This window comes from Condylostylus longicornis, unplaced genomic scaffold, assembly GCF_029603195.1.
Source record: "Condylostylus longicornis isolate FDR11 unplaced genomic scaffold, ASM2960319v2 ptg000155l, whole genome shotgun sequence".
Lineage (NCBI taxonomy): Eukaryota > Metazoa > Arthropoda > Insecta > Diptera > Dolichopodidae > Condylostylus > Condylostylus longicornis.
In genome coordinates this window covers 208,192-231,683 of record NW_026578123.1, presented here as the reverse complement: position 1 = coordinate 231,683, position 23,492 = coordinate 208,192, and the positions used below count along the sequence as shown (strand labels likewise).

Sequence of the window (23,492 nt, the reverse complement as noted above, 5' to 3'; positions counted from 1 at the left end):
ATCTGCCTGCATATCTAGCGTGTATTCTATACTCTTTATTTTTCCCTTTACTCTGTCACATATTTAATATTATTTAACATTAGTATAACGTTTATATCTTTATTAAAATGTTATACATTCATATATGTGTATTACACCTTGTACAATATTATATGCATTTAATCTTCACTATTACATTAAAATAATGTTGAATAGACTGGGAAAAAAATTTTTAACATACATACAATATATATATTTATATAAATATGATTTAAATATATTCTTAATAATTGTACAATTCAACAAACATAAATATTATTGATGTATAAAAATATTTATGTATATATTATGAGAACTGAAAAACTGTAAATTTCATTTTCACTTATGAGAATATTGTGAATTAAAATATAATGAAAATAATATTTACATGTATTATGTACATATACATATAAGTAAGTACCCAACATCCATTTGTGACGTCTTCACTTGCATTTGCAGTTTACTATAATGTAAACGAGTAACTATTTTGTTCCAGTCAGATTTTAAAGGTGTTTCTAATAAACTCAAATCATATGATCACTTGATTCATTTCATAAAATACAAAAATAAAATATTTTAATCTTTACACGAAAAGTACAATATTTATTCTAGATAATTGATAGTACTTCAAATTATATGTCGCGAGTTAATTATAAATTGAAGCTATGACAAATTTCATTCATAATTCATAAGGAACGGTTCTTTCTTTAATATTTGTCTACTCATATTAAAAATGTCGAAACTCAATTTGTACTCGTCTATCGTTATTTTACTCTTTTTGTATAAAAAAATTCAAAAATTATTATTTATACCTCTCACAAAAAAGACTATCCATCACAAGAGATATGTCAATCCCACAACAAAAAAAAATTGTATTCCGAAATGTAAAAAAAAAACCACTTTATTCGACAATGCAGTGTCATCGTACTTAGTTTTCGAAATGTGGTTTCAAAACTTAGTTTTTTAACAATATGGAACACTATCAAGCTCTTGTTTCCTGTTTGATTTGACCCACAGTGAAAATTATCAAACCATTGTCAGTGTTCGAGTTTCAAAATATTTTCTTATGTAAAGAGGATCGCAAATAATCACTGGACTATCGCTCCAATGAAATTATTATGATTTACATTCATATCCATACTAATATACATTATTGCACTTTCAGTTATATATTCCACATATAGTACTATGCACATCAAGGACTCTCTGTTCAAAACAGTACATACACACATCATAAAAACTATATTTTTTTTTTATAAAATTTTAAAATGTAAACCACACTCTATTATAGGAAGAAAAAAAAAATATTTTTAACCAAAAACAAAATAAAAAAAAAATCACAAATAGCAATTCCTGCAATAGCGATTTTTTTTTTATTTTATTTTGTTATACCAACTATTATTATTAAAATAAAAAACATAATATATGAAAATTTTATACGAAGTGCATTATGAGTGCATTTTCATATCAATCACATTAAAAGTGAAGCATAACGGTATGGAAAACTAGTTAAAAGACTCTTTTCTTTTGTTCCTTTCTAGTTCATTTTTTTTTATTCAACTTTATTTTTTACTTTAAAAATTTTGTTAAATTTTAAGTAAGAAAAAAAAAAGGTTCAAAACAAATTTTTTACTATACATTAACATAAAAACAAAGACTTTTATTTAAAATATTTGTAAACAAAACAAGAAAAAAAATTTACAATAAACACACAGAAAATTTTCAAGAAAGGAAAAATTACATAGAAATTTCAAAATATTTTAGAGTCCTTTAAATCCTTTCATATATGAGCAAGATATTTTTTATACACAAAATATTTTCACCGTTATATTATTATAGATATTTTCACCGTTATATAATTATTGTATGTATTTTTGTGTGTCTATATTTACAAATATTGCACATATAAATTCATTTTCTTATTTCAGAAAGGTTTTAAAAATTGCTCTAAATAAAAATAAAGAACTTCTTTGTTCTTCTTTTTTAATCGCTTTTTTTTTATTTTTAAAATGAATGTGCTTTTAAAAGGTAAAGTTTTGGGAATATTTTAAATAAGTACTGCATACTACAAAAATAGCAATGAGAAAATCTTTTTCTGCTCTAATTTAATCACAATCACCTACAAGTTCTTTATTTATGAAAATGTTTTAAAAATATTCTGCTGGCTTTAAATTTAATTTCCACTTTTATCTGCACAGTCTTAAAGATAATTATAACAAATTATAAAATTTAAGTAAATAATAAATAAACTTTTACATACATATTCGAAGAAATCCATATAATTTTCTAAGGGTCACTAATTGGAATTGTATTGTTAGGACCTAATTCAGCTTTTTGTTTTTCATTTCGTATTTATTATGAAGCAAATTTTTTTTTAATTTGGGAGTTCCAATCTAACATTTCAGTGTAAAAAATATTAGTTTTTTTTTTTTAATGAAAAATCATTTCTTATTGCAAAACTTTTTTCCAACTGGACATGTATTTTTGTGGCGGACCTTCATTATTTAATTTCTTTGCTAAATTGTACCACAATTGTTTAACTGCATTCTCTTTCCCCTTCAATTTCTTGTTCTTTGTAAAACCAACAGCAATGTCTTTGTTTGTTTTCCATGAATTGCAACAAAATACTTTCTTGTTTCCTGTGTTTATAGCATCTCCTAAAATAAAAATGTGAATTAGTTACATGCTGTTAATTACTGATACGATATAACGATAAAATACGAAAATAATAATAAATAAAATTTAAATTGCTAAATACGCTTTTAAAAGCGCACACGAATTCAACTACTCAAGATTGAAATGAATTGAAAACGAAGCTTATATGGTGCAAAAAGAATATACCCGAATACATTTTAATTTGTTCAGTATAAAATCTAATCCAGATTCAAAAGCAATTCATTTTCACCATTACTTCTACTCTCATTTATTATATTTCCCATCACGGCCACTCCAATATAAAACATCTCAATTTGACAATAGTATACTTATTTTAAGTTTGTTTTTTTTTTTACAAAAATATTTTTTTTTTAAGAATTTGAATACCAAGTTTTAAATAAAAATGTTATACACGTACAATGACTGTAAAATTACTATGCCCATGCATATAACTTTTATTTTATACTCATGTGATAGCATATTTTAGCAAATGAATTTTTAGTCAAGCATATTATGTGCTATATTTCTATCGTATTTTCCTGTAATTTTCTACTTAATATACACATAAGAATGTAAATCTACTTAATATACACAACATTTTAAAAATATATAAAATGATATTAAAGTTAAAAAATATTTCCTTATATGACTATCTAAGTAAGTATACCCTATATACATAATATAATTCTTAAAAACTTTTTATGAGCACAAATGTTAAAATATTTTACATACATATGCATAATAACAATGTATGTTCTTCTAATGGAAAAATTTAATTTTATGGTATTTACATACATACATATATGTATATATAATTTTTTTTATTGCACATAATATATTATTCTTATGTATACACGTAATATATATATTATATAACATTAAAAAAATGCATTATTAATCCCAGATGCATCACAACTCTTAAGAATTATACAAAAAAAAAAAACATACTGTTAACGTTAAACATTCCATATATTTGCATATATAAGTATGTATATAAGTCCATATATGTATGTACATATATTAAAAGAAAATTTTATATACTTTCCTTAAAAAATTATTGTTCATATATAACATTTTTTCTTATTTCTTTACTCTTATTATATTTTTTTATTAATATAAAAGTTCCTGCTATGGAACACACTCTGTTTACTCTAGAGTCTAGACATCTGGTAACATAATAACAATTTTTTTGTTTTTGACAATATTTTAAAGCAAGCAAAGCATTAATAACACACCTTTGAATTGTCCTACCAAACCGATCTTAAGCTTCTTTATTTCCATATTTAACACCGAAAACAAAAAATAAAATAAAAAAAGAAACACTCAAGTTCACTTTCAATTCAAGTATATAAAAATCCTTGTATTTTTTTTTTTTTGTTTTACAGTTTTAATCCTTTTATATTCAAGAAAATAAAAAAATTTGTTATACTGTAAACAGTTATAAAAATTTACTAACAGTTTTATTTCTTTAAATTTTGCTTGTTTTTGTTTTTTTTTTTGTTACCGTTTCATTACAAACAATTTACAAGAATATTCTTTACAACAGGGTTATAGGGTTATAAGGAATAAAAGGAATTATTCTTTATGACTCCTTGTTACTCTTGTTATTCTTGTTTTTAATTGAACATAATAAAATTTGAAACATCTGTCATTTTTTTTAAAACAAAAAAAAAAATTAATAAAATCTCAAGCATTTTTAAGATTTTTCTTAAATTATAAAATAAGGAAATAGTTGTAAATTTTTTTGTTTATTTTCTTCTTTTAATTTTATAATTTTACTCTGTCATAACAACTTAGAAAATATGTTAAAATTTGGATTTTTTATATTATGTAGAAATTTCAAAAATAAAATATTTTAAAATTGATTTGGAATAAATTAAAAGTAAAGTTAACAAAAAGCTTTTTTTCTTTCAACGAGCTGGCAACATTTGCTATTTGTATAATAAAATTTCCTATTTACGATCAGAAAAACTATTTGACTATTAAAAGTTACTATTAAAAAGTTTTCGAATAAATTTATAGTACTCGTAGTAAACAAATTATACTAATAAAAAATTTTTAATTGTTTTTCAAAGAAAATATCCTATAAATATTGTTATATTAATATTGGATTTTTAAATCATATTCTGTAATATTTTTTTTGCAATTTTTCCTCTCTATAAATTCCGTTCAATAAAAATTTTAAAATTTAATTTGTAAAGTTATTGAAATCAATTAAAATTAAAAATTAATGCAATTTTTCAACTAATGTTTTTAATACCTTATATTCTTTATTGAATTTATTGCAAGGAGAAATTGTTATTTTGTATTATTGTTACAAAATTATAAATATTTAATGAAATAATGAAAATATTTAATAAATTTTTAATTTAATAAAATTTTTAAATGATTATGATCTAGTTCTAATTTATTCAAAGATTTAATTAATTTTGTTAAAGCAATCAAAATTAAATATTATTTTTAAACGAAAATTTAATTTTTAAAATTACAATATAAACATAATATTTGTTCAAATTATTAATTATCGATATTTCAAATTACATTTTTATTGTTTATGCTTATTTCTACCTTAGAAAAAATTTTTTTTATCATAATTCCTTACACATAGCATCTATCACCCGTATATCATGAAAACAATAATGTCTTATCAATTGTACATAAATGATTGGTTGATTTAAGGCTGATGTCTCTTGTAATATTTGTTATCTGGTGATAATTGGTCTCGGGTCCGTATGAAGTTCGTCCTATTGCTTTGCGGAATTGTGCTTTGAGTATTTCTTGTTCATTCAGTTTTCTTTACAATTTTTCGGCTTGTAATTTTGATCCAAAAGAATGTTCCACATAAACGAATTAGTAATTATAGACCAATCGCCAAGTTGTCTACTAATCGAATTAATATTATACGAACAAATAGAACTTAATTTCTAAAAAAATAAATCAAATTTAGTTCTAATTTCAAACTTTGATTTTAACTCAAATCTTTCCAATGTAATAATAAGAAATACAACAATGTAAGTGAAATATAACATAATGTAAAATATTATTTATAATATATTTTCAAATATATTTAATACACAATAATACTCAATATATGAAAAGAGAAAACCGCAAAACCATCATTTTGTATACTTATTTTCTTAAAGTATATTTAATTTACATGCATAATGTAAATTAAATATCAAAAAATCATTCAAATTCAAAAATCATTGACGGAAACATTTCTTTCATAAACCTACAAGTAAACACACACACACATTGTAACATAATATACAAAAAATTAATTTTATACATAATATCATAATAATAACAATAATTACTTTATACCCTCCCGCCTTCTCCCTCTTACTGTATTTTTAAAAATCACTTACAAATATTCAAATTTTAATAATCACATATACAACCGAAATATTATCTATATAAGCATTGACTACATTTCTACATATACATAATGTATGTAATCACTTACAATTTACAAATATGTAACATTAAATCACTTTATAACCAGAAAGAAATAAAACAAAAACCAAATAAAATAAAAATAACATCCTTAAAATTAAACTATAATGTCAACACTTGAAACAGACTTCCTTAACTTCCGTTAAATTTTAACATGAAAATAAAAACAAAAAAAATAAAAATGAGAAAATTACTAACCTTAGGTATCAATTCTTATTTCAATGTAGGTAGTAGATACCATAAAATATTATACGTTAACAAAATATACCAAGTATGCTTATAAGTACCTTCTTACCTAACATATTACAATTTTATAAAAATAATATGAGAAAGGTGTACAAAACATTAATAAATAAAAAAGTTAAGTTTTCTACTTAATTTACAATATCAGTTACAAATGATTTACAAAAATATAAAGAAATAAATTTAAAGTATGTAAAAAATATTTACAAACAAACAAAAAAATAAATACAACGAAATATTATAGGGATTACAAAATAAAAAAAAAACGTTTATTTGTTTGTAATATATGTACATATATACATTGTTATACACGTATGTATGTAAGTATTTTATTTATGAATATAAAATACATTACAGTCACTACAATGTTATTTAAACGTTATACTTAAATATAAATTTTATTAAAAAGGTTTTCAACATGTATCTGTCTACCCACATATTTTTATCCACATATTTTTAGTACATTTTCAGCAGAGTTCTCTGATAAATTATGCAGTTAATAATTTCACTCTGTTCACCCCATGCACTTAAAGAAAGAAAGCGGTAGTTTATAAACCCAAACTAACCTTTGTGAGTAAACCTATGTACACATCATGTTTTTCACTAGAAGACAGTTTTTATTTAACTTCTCACCTTTTTAAAATTTCGAAAAATTTCAATTTTTTAATAATGTTGACTAATGAATCGTACTTAAACCAGTTTTTGAAATTCTGATTTCGCAAAGAAAAGTAGTGCTTTGCTTCTTCTATTGTTATTTACCAGAAGTAAATGTCACGATCACAAAATGACCAGCGAAAAAAGCTAAAATTCTAAAAGTTTTCATGCATTGATGAATGATTTATAACGAAAATAACAAAATTTCCAAATCTTCTTTCAAACCGCATCCTGAAATTAATCAAATTCCAATTCCAATTTTTTGAAATTTTAAGAGCTTGCCAGCCAATATTCTGCAAAAGTGAAGAAGTAACGGTAAAACTTACTTAACCGTACAATTCCGTTGTCAATTACTGTTGTTTTGTTAACACCATCTGAGTTCTTGCAATCATCCTGAAAATATGCAATATTTTTAATATTAATAAGAGAATATTTTAGTAAAATGTGTTTTCAGTTGTTTAAGAAAAAATTTTCTACTCTATAGTCTAATAAAAATTTTTTCTACTCTATAGTCTTAAAATAAATTTTTTCAATATTTATTCCATGGGACACGTAAGTTATAATATTAGTATATCATACATGTGAAACAGAAAAAATACGAGTAATAATTAAAAAACCAAACAAAAATTTTATAAAATTCCTTCTGAATCACCTTCTACATAATGTAATATATACGCGTTTATAATAAGGACATTAAACGTATTTAAATATATTTATGATAATAATTACACAATGTGATATAATGTCATAATATACAATCAAAAATCATTTTAATTTTAATTACATTATACATACATATATATTTTTTTTTACATTTTTACAATGTGGAAAAAGTTTTGTTCTCTTGGTTTTTGTGTGTTTTTTTGTTTTTCATTCGCTTTTTCTCTCTACAAGGAAAAACTTTTGTTTTTCCGTTTCTCGTTTCTTGTTTTTTTAATAAATTAAACACATCTTTACACAATTGTAACATTTATGTCAAATAAATACATGTAAAAATATGTTAAAATAAAATACAATGAGAGGAAAAAAAAAGAGAATTAATAAATAAACGGTAAATAAGCAGAAAACAGTGAAAACAAAAAAAAAACAGATTTATATACAAAGAAGGAATGTAAAAGGTTAAAGAGTCCTGACAAAAAAAAAAAATTCTTACATTTCGTTTGTTTTTTAGCAATATGGAATTAAGGCAAAATTTATATAATTTTTGAACTTTTTAAGTTGATATTTAAGTTTTGCAAAAAAAAAAAAAATTTATTAATATTCTTATTCTTATAATTAAAAATCTGCTTCCATGTAACAAGTATTCGAGGATACAATGTGTATAATGTATATATAGGTACATATGAAGTTAATAATGTCATGGATATTTTGTTTAATCTATAAAAATGTGTCATACATATAGAGCATGCATATTCAATTTGTCACGGAATATTATGTAACATTAAAATGGAAGCGACTGTAAACCGAGTTATGTATAACATTCCTATCCGAATCCGAATCCGTCTCTGTTGACAAGTTCACAAAAATTTTTGAGAAAAAAGCTTAGATTCTACACGATCTAACTTTACAAGTTCTAAATTCAAACTCTACATCTAATAGTTATTGCTTGAGAGAAGAGAGATATCAAACTTGCAACAATCTTATTTGCTGCCCGCAAATCAATACTGCAAGTTAGATTATCTTACTGAAACATGTTCTTCTCATATATATGTGCTAGCGATTGCAAAGGTTTAATGAAAAATTTTTTATAAAAAGACTTGGAAAGGTCTTCAATTTTTGTTTAAAAATTTTTTCGAAACCCAATATTGGGAAATGTTTCAAATTTGATAAGACTTTACTATTAAATTTTTCTCTTGTTAGTTTATAATGTGTGTAATCTAAATATTCTATATAAAAATTACATTTGAAATGTAAAGACAAATTTTTTTTTCTATCCTGAAGGTTCTAAATTAGAAGTTTATAATTCGGAAATAATCATGACCCTTCATTTTTTTCTTGTGCACGCTTGAGATTTTTATTATATAGAAACTTTTTGCAAATATCGTAATTTATATAAGAGTTTCTCCGGAAATTTTTAAAAGAAATGCAAATACAACTATAAAAACTAATATAAAATATGTAAAAATATAAATAAAAATGTGCTTTCTTTACTTCAGTAAGAAATAAAATGTGGAACAAGAATAGTTTGTGTATAGAAATATTCAAAAATTATAGAACCATTCGTTTTCTTTTTCAGAAGTTGTACTGGGAAGCTGTATAAGATTTTTACAAAATTGCAAACTTTCACCTTCGTAATTTTAAATATTAAAAATGGTGCCCTAAAATTATAAATTTCATAAATATCAAGTACAAATGAATATAACAAAGTTGAATATACTTTTAAGTTTTTTAAATGATCAGTATAGTTGCATTAAATTTAAATTAATGTTTGAAAATATTTTTTCATCCCGAATTTTTTAGAATAATTTAAATAAAAAATAAATTCCATAGAATATAATCAAAAAGCATATATAATTGATTTCACTGCAGCTCAATAGATGGGTCTGAAAAAAAATGGGAAAATCTGATTGTACTCGTATGTATATGGTTTTTGCTTAAAATTTGAAATTTGAACATTTTATTGATTTTATTTTAATAAAAAAATTAATCTATTATTTTAAATGTAGGAGCTCTGGTTAACAATCTTTATATTAACCTTATTAACCTTTCATAAAATAATCTTATACTTTCTCAATGTCAAATCAATTCAAACAAATCAATACCCATTAAACAGTTTAAAGGCAAAAAAAAAATTTCTTTATATAAATTATTAAAATTTCCATAATTTTACACAAATCTCTTTCTACCTACACACATACAATAAAAATGAGGACTAATGTTGCCTTAAATCATAAATTGAATAAACAAAATTTTATAAAAAAAAAAAATTTAAATGCTAATAAAAAATATAAATTTACATTAACGTTCTACATAATACAAGAATAAATAAAGAAAAATTACTGAATAACAACAACAAAATTATCTTATATATTTTGTATGAGCAAAAGAAAAAAAAAAAAGGAAGAGTCCTTTAAGATTATTTCTTAGAAAATTATCACATAGGTTAAAGTACTACTATGAACTGAAAAAAACAGACCTTAATATCCTTAAAGCTCTTTCAAGAATTTTAAATATAGCAATATTCTATAATAATCAATTTATTATTCAAAATTATTTTTAAACACATAATTAATTACAAAAGAAAAATCAAAACAAAATTAATTTTAATGAATAAGAGTGGAATTTAGCGAAAAAACACACAACAGCTTAATTGAAAATTCGCAAAAATTCTAGATTATAAAAAGAAAATGTGAGAAAGAATTTTTTTAACCTTAAAATTTTCGAAAAAAAAATTCATTCTTTCACTTTTAAAGTAAAATTATTTTATTTATGGAATGTTAAAAGGCGAGCAAATTATTTTTTATGTTTTTCGGAAAAATATTTTTTTAATAATAATTTTTTTTTTATATATAATAAAATTAGCGTAGAGGTTTAATAAAAATTATTTTTTGAATATTTTTTTTGTTTTATGATGCTATAACCATCATTATTTGAATTTTTAAATATTTGATTCCAAGAAAATAGAAAAGAGGATAAAAAAAATTTATATTAAAAAAATATTCTTTATTGGTTTTACTTTATCTTCTTTAATCATGTTTTTTTTTCGCGTACAGGGTATTTACAATTATTTTCTTATCATATACTTGCAATATTTTAACATCAAATTTGAATGGATCCTTGTTTTCGCACTATTCATTTTCTTCAGTGTGAAAGCAAGGAATCCATTCAAACTTATTGTTAAAATATTTTTGATATTCTGACAACAATTTAATTGTAAATTGTCTGTACTCGAAAGAAAATATGATAAAAGATCTAATTTCTAACTCTCTAATTTCATTAGTTTAGTGTATTACTTAACCTGTTTACGCTTAAATTTATTTTCTCTTTTACTTAATACAAGACTTTATTTTACATGAATCTAGTTGATGTCAAGAAGTTTACAAATATACAACTTGAAATTAAAAATTTACATAAATTTTAAAATCGTTCAGTAGCTGCTAAAATGTCAATATTATTTTTAAAAATCTTATTTAAAAAAAAATTTAAGAATGTTGTTTTAAGTGTACTTTAAAATTTATTATTTTGTTTTGAATTCACTCAAGTATGCCTCTATGTGTACCTACACATCGCATAGACAACAAATAATTATGTGAAAAGAGGAAAAAGAAAGTTATTTTCTTATTTCATAAATAAGAAAAAATATTTTTTTTTTTATTTTAAATAGTTTTTTTTTTTAATTTTTTAAGTTATTTATAATTACTTTTCATATTTATATGTCAAAGGTTACCTACTGATAAAAATAGTTTTAACAAGACTTTTATGACTATAATAAAATGTTTATACCTATAATAAAAGAAAAACTCAATTTTAGCTTCTGTGCGATAATTGAGGGTTGCTCGATCTGTCTCTTAATGAACCTAATACTTTTTTTTCTAAGTTTACTCAATAATATTACTACTGCAAATTAAAATCGTAAAAAATACAGATTTGCTATAGTTTTGACATGGACACATTTTTGGCGTTATAATATGCAAATATACAGAAAATTATATTAAAATAATTGGAAAATTCTAATATAAATAATTACGTATATAACATTTATATAAATTTCAAATTTCCGTTTATATTAATATTTAATTCAATTACTTTAAGTGTTTTAATCAATTCAAAATAAATTTCCGCAAATCCACAGGAGATTTAAGTGTTTAGTGAACAATTTACTGAATTTATTATAATTAATATAAAATTTGATTATTAAAATTATTTTCTAATAGTTTTAATATTTAATAGTTAATAAAATATATTAAAATTAAAGATGGTATAATAATCACTTTAATTTACAGAAATATATTCAAATGATTGAACTTTTAAAAATTAATTAAAAATTATAATAAGATTAATTCAATCAATTAATTTTACAATAAGAAAATATCTAAATAAACATATGTATGCAAGATTTAAAATATTTTAATTACCAAAATAATTAATATTATTGTTGATTACTTTAATTAATCATTAAAATATTTGCATAAGATTTGTATAAATAAATAAGATTTACATGTTCATTTATGCAAAATCTTTTAAATAAATATAAAATTTTCGAAAGATATTATAATTTATCAATTAATTATAGTTAATTATAATAAAAATTTTGAATGCACATCCTGTATTCTATTTTACTTTTTGAAAGTTTTGATTAAATTAATAATTTATATAGTAACATGGAAGTATCTATGTATATATTCGTTATAAATATAGAAAAACAAATTATGGCAACCCTTCTTATACCACTTTACTCTCAACTTTGAAATAATTTTTTTTCACTTAAAAATAATTTCTATTGGTATGTAAACTTATAGGTTTTTATTTTTTATAAAATTTTTTGATCAAAAAATAAAATTTCCTTTTCTAAAAATTAGTATTATTTTGGTTGCTTTTTATTTGTATTCTCAACGAAGTTAGGAAAAAAAAATGATCTTAATAGTTTTACTTCATCCGTCGGGCATTTGTTTACATATAGAAAATTTATATTTTAAGGTAAAAATTTGAAATTTTATTACTTTTTCAACTTATTTTGCCAAACAACAAAAGATTTCAAAAACCATAAAAAAATATGACGACTTGCTTCTTCTACCGTAAAATACTATAGAGATCAATGAATTTATGACTTATTCCTATCCTAAAATGACTTATTCCTACGTCAAAATGACATATTCCTATGCTGAAATGATATATTCCAACGCTAAATTAGAATTTTCCTACTCTTGTCTAATTTAGTTTTCTTGAATCCGCTTGTTTTATATATTTCAATTTTGTTCAAATTAATAATCTACTTCTTATGCAAGCAATATCAAGCTATACCTTCTCAAAATTGATTAAGTTCCGTTATTTGACAGAAGTTCTTTTGAAACTACGACAATTCTTTTCAAACTTCATTTGAAATCCAAAATTAACGGTAGGTATCTTCTTAATTCCAGTAAGTAATTTCCTAAGTTCGATAAATTTCATTAATAAAGTTACATACTATTGCTTCTTGGTTCATTTCCTAAAAATATGCAATAAAAATATATTTTATATTAAATATTAAGAATAATGCAAACAAAACATTTTTTTTTCTGAGTATTTTTAATTGTACAAAGGAAATGTGTTACTTTACAAACCATTACTTTAATTTGAATTTATTATTTAACTACTTTGATGGAATATTGAATGTTATAGTGTGTTGTTGAAATAATTGAAAAAAACAAAAGTATAAACAACATAATTGCTTAAATAAACAAAAAAGTGAAGTAAAATGAAAAAAGAAAAAAACGAAAAGAACAAATATTTCAAACAATATTTGAACAAGAAAAACCCAAAACGAGAAAAACAAAATATATGAATAACCATGTAATAATTTATATTTTTCGATTATTAAACATTAAACATACTTACATACAAATCAATATTTTCATATACACGTTTACATACTTAATTTTAATAAATTAAAGTGCTATATGGATGTGCATGTACACGTATATGTATACAATTTTAAAGGGTCCTAGACCACTTGATTTGGTTTAGATGAATTTTGTTTTTTTTGTTTGTTTGTTGATTGCATTTTTTATGTGCAACGTACATGTACGTAACGTATAAATAACCTACAAAAAATTTAATTGAAATTTCTGTTGATACGCAAACACATAATAAATATTTTCATTTATGTATGTAAGTATGTATATGCCTATATGAAATATGTATATTAAAAAAGTTATGCATACAAAAAGGCGGCAAGTGCTTTCTTTTTACTTTCCTTTACACTTTTGTTTTATATTTACTTTTTTCTTTTAATAAATTTTATATGCTAGTCGCTAATACAAACATTAATTTTCAAATGTATTTTTATCGAAAAGAAAAACAAAAATTAGTAAAATAACATTCATAACAAAAAATTTAATTTGTTAACGTGTCCGTCCACTTGGCTGTGTAATTTAAAAACAAAATGTCTATTATTAAGGAGGATCAATAAGCGCAGCAAAAACTGCACAACTAACCATAATATATATGACACGTTATTGTAAATCCGAATATTTTTTAAAAATTTTACCGATAGAAATACAAAAAATACCAAGCAAAAATAGAAATACCAAATATTTAAAATAAGTATCGCCCATTAGTCTGGGACTTGTAATCCAAATTCGAATGCGAGCACAAAAAACCAATTCGTTTGGTTGAAGATATTCAGATTCTAACAAATCTTGTGTTTTTCAATAAACTTCAAGAATCGTAATTTTAAATTTGACTTTTCCTTTGCTACCCGGATTCCTGTAAACTGTTTCTCTCTTTTTGATTTTTATGAAAGATGGTTGTGTATAAATTTGAATTGGTTGACTAAAACGAAATTCGATTAATCTTAAATATACAAAATTCGATTAATCTTAAATTGTATAAAAATTAAGAATTCTAAAATATTTTATATGTATGTATGGATTTATCCTGAAAAATAATTATCACGCTCCATTCTCTAAATATCCCCCCCCCCCCCCTTTTGATTAGAAATTTATTTTCTGTTTGTAAGAACTTTCTAAAACAATCATACATGAATACAAATATATATTATTAAATACATATTGTAAATGCGTGTATTGTAATATAAACTGTTATATTAATGTAAATATTTAAAAAATAATGGGTTAGGTTTCATAGAACTGGTAAAGGTGTATATACAATATATTTTTTCAAAATGGTAACAAGCTATTTACATATATAAACAAATATTGGGGAAACTATTACAAGAGAACTAAATTTATTTTATTGATAACAATCTATAAGTAAATTCGTATTTACTTTACTATATATTATATATTTAATATGTGTTATAATTAGAATGAATTCATGTTATATAGGGAAAAATTATTTTAAATACAATATGCAGTACTGCAGCTTGCATTATTTTTAAGAGAATATTTTAAACATAAATTAACATAATTTACTATAGATTGAGTGAGAATTAAGAAAACTTTTGGATTTAAATAAATATCTGTACATATTGTAATAAATTCAAATAAATTCAACAAATTTACAAATGATATTTTAGGTATTCTCTTTTTCGCAAGATTTTTTAATAAAAAAATTTGTTTTCGAACTAAACTTAAGCAAAAGTTTAATGTAGTACAAGTAGTCAAAACCCAAAATTTTGAATTTTTTTTTTAAATTTTTCAACTCTTTCTAAATTGTGTTAAAATTTAATTTACGTACCAAAATAAGCACAATAATGTTTTCAACACATTGAAAGCTTTTTATTAAAACAAAAAGGTTCGTGACTTTGCTAAATATTCACAAAATTTTATCCATACCTAATAGCAAAATATTTTCAAAAATAAATTCACCACATTTGTATATTTCATATTTTTTCACCTCAAATATATTTTGGTGAATAGTATATTTGAGGTGAAAAAATAAATATAAAAATGTGGTGTATTTTTCTTTAATTTAATAGTTACGTACTGAAAATAATATTTATTCAATTTTAAACATTCGTTTTATTAATACAACATTTTATTTTCTGATTTTCAGGGCCTTTATCAGAAGCACAAACAGCAGTAGGATTAGAAGTATCAATGCCATGCGATTTAACACCCGGCAATACAATTCCTGACACAACGGATAAAGTAACACTTGTCATTTGGTATAAAGAAGGGCTTGTAAAACCAATATATTCGTAAGTTTTCATATTGAAAATGCTATTTGAATTAAATTAATTTTAATTACAATTCAATTAAATCAAATTATTATACAAAATTATAGTTTTGATGCTAGAGGGAAACCATATCAAGATGCTTCACATTGGCAAGATCCACAAATTTTAAAACAAAAAGCAAGATTTTATTATGATAGTAATCCACCAGCTTTACGTATACGAGATGTCCAACGAGAAGATGCTGGATTATATAGATGTAGAGTTGATTTTCACCGTTCGCCAACAAGAAATTGGAGAATTAACGTAACCGTTCTAGGTATATATTATATAGAAAATTTTTAAAATACACATACATATATATTTCTTGAAATAATAAAAATAATAATTATTCGCAGTTCCACCGAAAACTTTAACTATACTTGATACTTATGGTGCAGCAGTAACTGAAAATGTTGTCGGACCATATGATGAAGGAGCAAATATAAATTTAACTTGTATATCAAGTGGCGGTATACCACCGCCTAGAGTATCATGGTGGAAAGAACATGCTCTTCTTGATGATGGATATCAAGTTTTACCGGATGGAACTGTACGAAATATACTTCATTTATCAAATATTTCGAGGAAGGATTTAATGACGGTAAGTACAAAATTGCTTAAACTTAAATTCTAACATATAAAATTTTGACATTTTGTAGGTATTTACTTGTCAAGCTACAAATGGACATGTTGTAGCCCCACTTTCAAATGCTGTTAAATTAGATATGAATCGTAAGTATAAAATTCATATAAATTAGTCAAATTTATATAATTATTAAAAATAATTTTATAGTTCCACCACTTTATGTAAGACTACAAGGGTTAAATCATCCTCTTGCGGCTGGAGTCCGAACTCAAATAACGTGTACATCTGCTGGAGCACGTCCCCCACCGCAAATTGTTTGGAATAAAGGTGGTATTATTATGCGTGGTGCCACACAATCGGTAATTTTTGATTATTACCATAAGATTTCACTGTTTAATTTTTATTATTAAAAATTTTAGACGTCCCAAGATGGAAATGTTACCGTCTCAGAATTAGTTTTTATACCTGTTCCTGAAGACAATGAAAAACAAATTATATGCTCTGTTACTTCTGATTTTCAAAATCAATGGAATGTTGGTGGTATTGACAAAATGAATCATTTAGATAATAATGTTGCAGCAGCAATATTTCTTAAAGATTCAAGAACTTTAGATGTTAAACGTAAGATATTTATCGTCTTATAATAAATAACACAAGAGGGTAGAGTAGATCCCAATTAAATAATTCAAATTCCTTTTTTTTTCTATTTACCAGATGCTCCGATCGTTTCCCTGAATTTAGGTGCGCCTCTTGATCCAAGTAATTTAATGAAAGGATCTGATGTTTATTTGGAATGTGATATAAAATCTAATCCTCCAGCAAAAAAAGTTGAATGGTATCACAATGTAAGAGAGAAAATTTAGTACCAGAACAATTTTTGAATTTAGCATAAATTTTCTTTTAAGGATAAACAATTGCATTCTTCTCGAGGCATTATAATATCAAACCAAACACTGGTCCTTCAAGGAATTTCTAAAATAACACATGGTCAATATTTTTGTAGAGCATCAAATATTCAAGGCACTGTATCAAGTAATGAAGTTTATTTAGATGTTAAATGTAAGTAATAAGAGACTTTTCACAATTTTAAGAGATCTTAAAATAATAAACAGTGTTTTACTAATTATTTACTGAATTTTTTTGTATTTTAGATCCACCAGTTTGTAGAACTGATTCAACAATAATTCGAGCTGCATTGAAACAAATCGTAAATATTACATGTGATGTTGATTCAAATCCACAAAATAATTTAAGTTATAAGTGGAGTTTTAATAATTCTTTGGAATCAATTATTGAATTACCACCAATATTACGATATTCAAATCGAATTTTATCTTCAAGTGATAATATCAATGATATTGGATTACCTGATTCAGAGGATATGTTAGATGATGATTCAAATACATATTTAGATGAAAAACAAATGATGGAACAACATGATAAAATAGGACCTAAATCACAAATGGTTTATTCAAATTTAGTTCATCAACAGCAATTAGATAAATTAAGAAAGCAACAACAACAGCAACAACATTTTCAATTATATCAAAATCAACAAAGATCAAAAGCATATCAAATGAATCATAATTATCATAATACTGCCAATAATAATAATAATATGGATCAAGATAAATTTAATAAAAATAATCAAAATTCATATAATTTAGAAAATTTATATCGGTATCGTGTTGAATCTTTTACACATTTTGGTACTGTTTCTTGTATTGCAAGTAATACAGTTGGTCAAAGTCAACCATGTTTATATCATATCACACCAGCTGGTAAGATTAATCAAAAATATTGATTATTCTATCTCATATAATTATAATAAATTGTAATGTTTTTAAAAAATTTTAGAATTACCAGATCCTGTTAAAAATTGTACAGCATATAATGCAACAGCAAATTCAATTCATTTAGTTTGTATACCTGGTAATGATGGAGGTATACAACAACATTTTCATGTTGAAGTATACGATGAATTAAATCGTCAAATTTTATATAATACAAGTTATAAATATCCTGAATTTACTATAAAACGTTTGCCAAGTGATTCTGTATTTGTTATACGGGTGATGGCATATAATTTACAAGGATTTAGTAATCGAGCATACAGACTGAGAGCAAAAACATTATCAGCTCCACTTTTAAGAACAGGTAAATATTTAAAAAAAAATAATATTTTGGTTCTGCAACCAAAGCATAAAATTAATACTCATATACATAGTACATATTTGTCTACAACCTACAAAAGTTTGCCGACGGTTGGTTTAAGAAATTAAAAATAAGATCAGGGACATCTGTAGTTTTGTTTATAAACTAGAAATCATACAAAAAATTCAAATTATTAATCATAAACTTGCGCTACTTACTCAAAGTAATTTAATTCTAAATTTTACTTAATAAATTTAAATTATTTAATAAATTTATTACAAAACTAAACAAAGAGAATTATTATAGTCTTGAATTTTCATTATTTATAACGATTTCAAAATAAATTTTCAATATAAATTATTTTAAATTGAAAAATATTTTATAACACTGAATTTTTTCTTATTCTATTCTTTTTACTTTCTTTTTTTCTTAAAATTTGACAATATCAATCTGGTTATGTATAAAAAAAAAATTATAAAATATTTATAAATTATAATTAGCATCATCAACAGCTGTTCTAGTACAATTAACACCATTATTGGGTGCATTAGTTGGTATTGTAATAACATTAATATTAGTTTCAACATGTGTAGTTCTTATTATTAAATTTCGTACAAAAAATCATAATCGAAGACCACGTAATCATTCGAGAAATGATACAACAACAACTGAAGCTGATAAAGGTAGTGCTGAACCATTAAGCCGTAATATGGGTAGTCATTCTAGTTTAGAAGATAAAAATCCAGATGTAATACCACAAGAAAATAGTGAAGATGAATATCATTTAGAAGAGAAAGTATTTAATCGTATGGATTTTGATTCAAAAAGAAATTTATATACAACACCAAGATTAAATTCAACATCACCGACACCATTATCACCAACATTTGCTAAACAGGTAATCATATTGAACTTTTTATTATAAAGTACAAGCAATTTAGTTGCAGGGGGTTTGAAAAATTAATAAATGAATAAGGAAAAAATTGGCATATTTATGGGGAAAAAACAGTTTTCATGTTTTAATTTTAAGAAAATTTTCTATGTATGCATGATCAAGCCTTCGCTTGTTTCAGTAAAAGAAATTTCGTGAAAGATACGAACTGGTTGACTAAGACCGATGGCGGAAAAAAAAAATGTCACTATTACTCCATCTTTGAGCTCCTTAATATTATAACTGCTATATTTTGCAGTTTTAAATCATATACATAAATAATAATTAATTTTAAAGTGTAGAAAACAGTCTATTTTTAATTTTGTCGGAATTGTTTATAAAATAGTCAAATTGAATTTTCAACTTTCTTTTTCAAAAATTGTTTTGTGGCAATCTAAAATAAACAAAAAAGAATTAAAATTTAAACGACCGAGATAAATATTTGAGTTCATAATGGGTTAAACACGAGTATATTTACACCTCTTATTATTTTGATAGTAAATAAAAATTGTTTCACCTCCGTAATGAGACAATATTTTTATTATTCGTTATCAATTTTGCATACCGTAACTGTTACAGATAACTGTTATCATAATTGTACTGCATGTACGTAATTGTACATCACTTTAACTTATTGTTACAACTCGAACTGAAATGAATAGCAATAAACAATTTAGTAACAAAAAGTTTTGTAACAAGTTGCAAATTTTTATAAAATTGTGTTTCTATCTTAAAATGTGCACTGTAAAACTACTTCATTTAGTAATTAAGATGTGCAAATATTCACAGTCAACAAAATGAAAGTAAAATAAAAAATTTTTCACGTAATTTCTCTTATTTTTCAACAAAATTTATTATGTTGACATACAGATATAAGCCTTAATTTAATATCCAGTTAGTCTAAAGACAGTAAATATAAATTTACCATAATAGATTCAAAGTCTAAACGATATTTTATCTACATTTTACTGGTAAGTGCAAAACAAACAAGTGTTTATTTACTTTTCTTTTTGAAAAGAGAAATGGGAAAAGGTAATCTTAGGCAACACTTTTCGGAAATTTTTTAGAATCTTTATCCTAAGTTACATCGCTTTAATCGCTAGTATCTCTGATAAACTTCAACACTGCACCTGTAAGTCACAAAGTGCCACAGTTCTTATTTTATCAAAGAAATATCAATTTGTCAAGTGCCTCACGGTCCTATAATAGGATACCTCATTTTACTCTTTAGTAAAACGAGTAAATTGAGGGCTAAGAGACCTCAATTTCCATCCCAACCTTATCCCTCCATTTATAAAGTTGGAGAAGCAATTTCAAACCATTGCTTTTCAGTCTCAAACCGTTTTAACAAAATCATTCACCTTCGTAGTTCAAAATGAACTTCTTTGTGTGAATAAAAAAGTTTCATGCTACGATTTTAATCAGATCGTCTTGTCACGCCTTTCCTGCTATCCAAAAGTCGCATGATTGTCATCTCAGGAAACATTAAACACGGCTCGAATCCAATAAATGTAATCTATACTCATTCCATATTCAAATGTTATGAAATCAAATTTCGTATTTTTCTTAAATTTCTTTCAGACTTAAGTCCAATTATACAAAATATTTGCCTTAATATTCATTAGCATTATTATGTAAATAAATATATATCATATGTATATAAAAAAATGTAGATAAATACGTTAATCCCATAAATTGTATTTTATCAGTTATAAGCTTGTGCGTACACATTGTCTGTCATCGCTTGATTTCTTATTAATTGATAATTAAAAAGTGAATTAAAAAAAACTTCAAAATTTAACCGGTGCCCAGTGATAGTATGAAAAGCTAATTAAAAGCTTAATTATTCCATGCTTTCATTTTTCTAAGTAGGTACCTACAAATAATAATTATCAATTTGTGTTATATAGGATTATGTTTTATGTATCATTTAATGATTGAAGAATAATTATATATTATGTTACGGGGATTCTTATCAAAAATATAATGTATAGATGTGCATATATTTCACATAAATAATTCTGATTAATTCTACAATGAACAAGAAAGAATTTTTAACTGAATTCTAAAATTAATTACGGAGATTATTACAATAATTTTTGAGCTTTCTAACGTTTCTTTAAGCTCACCTAAGACTCCAATTTTACATTACAAGTTATGATTATTATAACATATATTAATAAAAAATATGACTAAAAACTATCTCGCTTAAAATACCGAACAAATTATTAATAATTAATTAATTTAAAAAAAATCACCCCTAATAATTTTTTTGTTTTTGTATTTTAACAGTATGGAGAATTATCTCTAACAACTAATCCATCATATGCTCTATATAATTCACCACAGAGACCACCAGCAACACAAAGACCAGTTTATACAGATCCACCAGAATTATCATCACCACGTTCCCAATGTAATATTTATACAAAAGTGCCATCAAAAACATCATTTTTACAAACAGCAACATATGATACAAGATTAGCATCACCAACATCACCATTTGAACAAACAACAATACCATCAATTGGAACAGGACCTACACAACAAACAACAATACCATGTACATATTCATCATTAAGCAGACAAACAAAACCTACATCAAATTATAAAAGTTTAACATTAAATGTACCAACATCAGCAACATTATCAAAAGGTTTTAAAAATGGTACAAATAATATTGTTGGCGGTAATAATATATCAAATATGATAAGTTCAACTGGTCCAAAAGGTATTATTACAACATCAACACCAGTATCAACACAATCAACAGCAGCTATACTTAAATCACCATATCAAATGTCAACAACAACAACATTATTAATTGATAAAGCTGATAGTATATTAGGAAATTATGAAGAGAATTCCTGAGGTTTACCTTATGATGACATTAATAAATGTCAATTAGTATGTATTCGTGGTAATAATTCGAATATATGTACTAGTTCAACAGAACGAACAACAATCGTTTAGTATTAGCAAAATATTATTAATAAAAATAATAATTTACAAATTTATATTAATAAATTTTTACTTATATAATTATTTTATTTTTTTTTTTTTTTCATTCTTTATTATTTTTAAATAATATAATTAAATGTATATGTAATGTAATATATATATATATATATTTATTTTTAAATGTATAAATATTATATAAATAATTTTACGTTTTACGTTTATAATATAAAATAATTTTTAATATAAAATCTTTGTATAAAAAAAAAAAACAAGAATAGGGTAAATATATATGTATATATATATGTGTATATATGTATGTATAACAAAATTTTTTTTGTTTAATATGGAATTATAAATTACCTATATATATATATGGAATATATATAAAAAATATTATATAAAATATAGATGACCAAGAACAAAATTTAATGAAATAAAATTAATAAAAAGTGTAAATTTTAAAAAAGATATTATTAAAAAATTTAGAAATGGAAAAACAAAACATAAAAGAATTTTAAATAAAAACTATATATATATGTATATGAAAAAATGTATGAATTTTGAAATTTTATTTTAAGAACGGTGCAAAAGATAAAAAATAAATTCAAAAAATTAAAAAATATATATATATAAATAAAATAAGAGTCAAAAATAATAATTTTTGATAATGTAGTTATTATTTAAAATTGAACTGTATAATAAATAGATTATAAAAGATTAAAAGGAAAAAAAAAAGAAAAAAAAAAGTCAAAAATTACCATTAAAATTGCAAAATAGTTTAATAAAAATCAATATTATAAAGCAAAAAATTTGTACAATTTATTTCCTTCGAAAAAAAAACAGATTATTGAGATCATTTCAAAAATTAAGAATTATAAATTGCAAAACGGATTCTCGATTAGTCACACATGCACATAAAACAAATTTGCTAAAACAATTTAACGTCCTAAATATCTACCAGTTCTCTGAACCTACAATAAACCTTCTAACTTTAAACATTTTTACAACATTTGTTA

The 23,492-nt window shown here is 23.4% G+C and overlaps 1 protein-coding gene across 2 annotated transcripts in view; it reads left to right on the top strand.

Moving 5' to 3' along the window:
* The window catches only part of LOC129615952 (uncharacterized), a 47,920-nt gene extending 25,393 nt beyond the window's left edge, over window positions 1-22,527 (top strand). The window contains exons 2-13 of one of the 2 annotated variants that reach the window (XM_055531393.1): window positions 15,682-15,826; window positions 15,913-16,121; window positions 16,201-16,445; window positions 16,504-16,576; window positions 16,638-16,789; window positions 16,850-17,051; window positions 17,145-17,275; window positions 17,336-17,489; window positions 17,582-18,211; window positions 18,288-18,587; window positions 19,097-19,482; window positions 21,808-22,527. In XM_055531393.1, coding sequence (XP_055387368.1) covers window positions 15,682-15,826; window positions 15,913-16,121; window positions 16,201-16,445; window positions 16,504-16,576; window positions 16,638-16,789; window positions 16,850-17,051; window positions 17,145-17,275; window positions 17,336-17,489; window positions 17,582-18,211; window positions 18,288-18,587; window positions 19,097-19,482; window positions 21,808-22,386 — 3,206 coding nt within the window. In that variant the 3' untranslated portion in view covers window positions 22,387-22,527. Of the gene's footprint in view, window positions 1-15,681; window positions 15,827-15,912; window positions 16,122-16,200; window positions 16,446-16,503; window positions 16,577-16,637; window positions 16,790-16,849; window positions 17,052-17,144; window positions 17,276-17,335; window positions 17,490-17,581; window positions 18,212-18,287; window positions 18,588-19,084; window positions 19,483-21,807 lie in introns of both variants that reach the window. The other variant, XM_055531391.1, reaches the window with a different exon arrangement.
* Window positions 22,528-23,492: the final 965 nt, after the last annotated feature.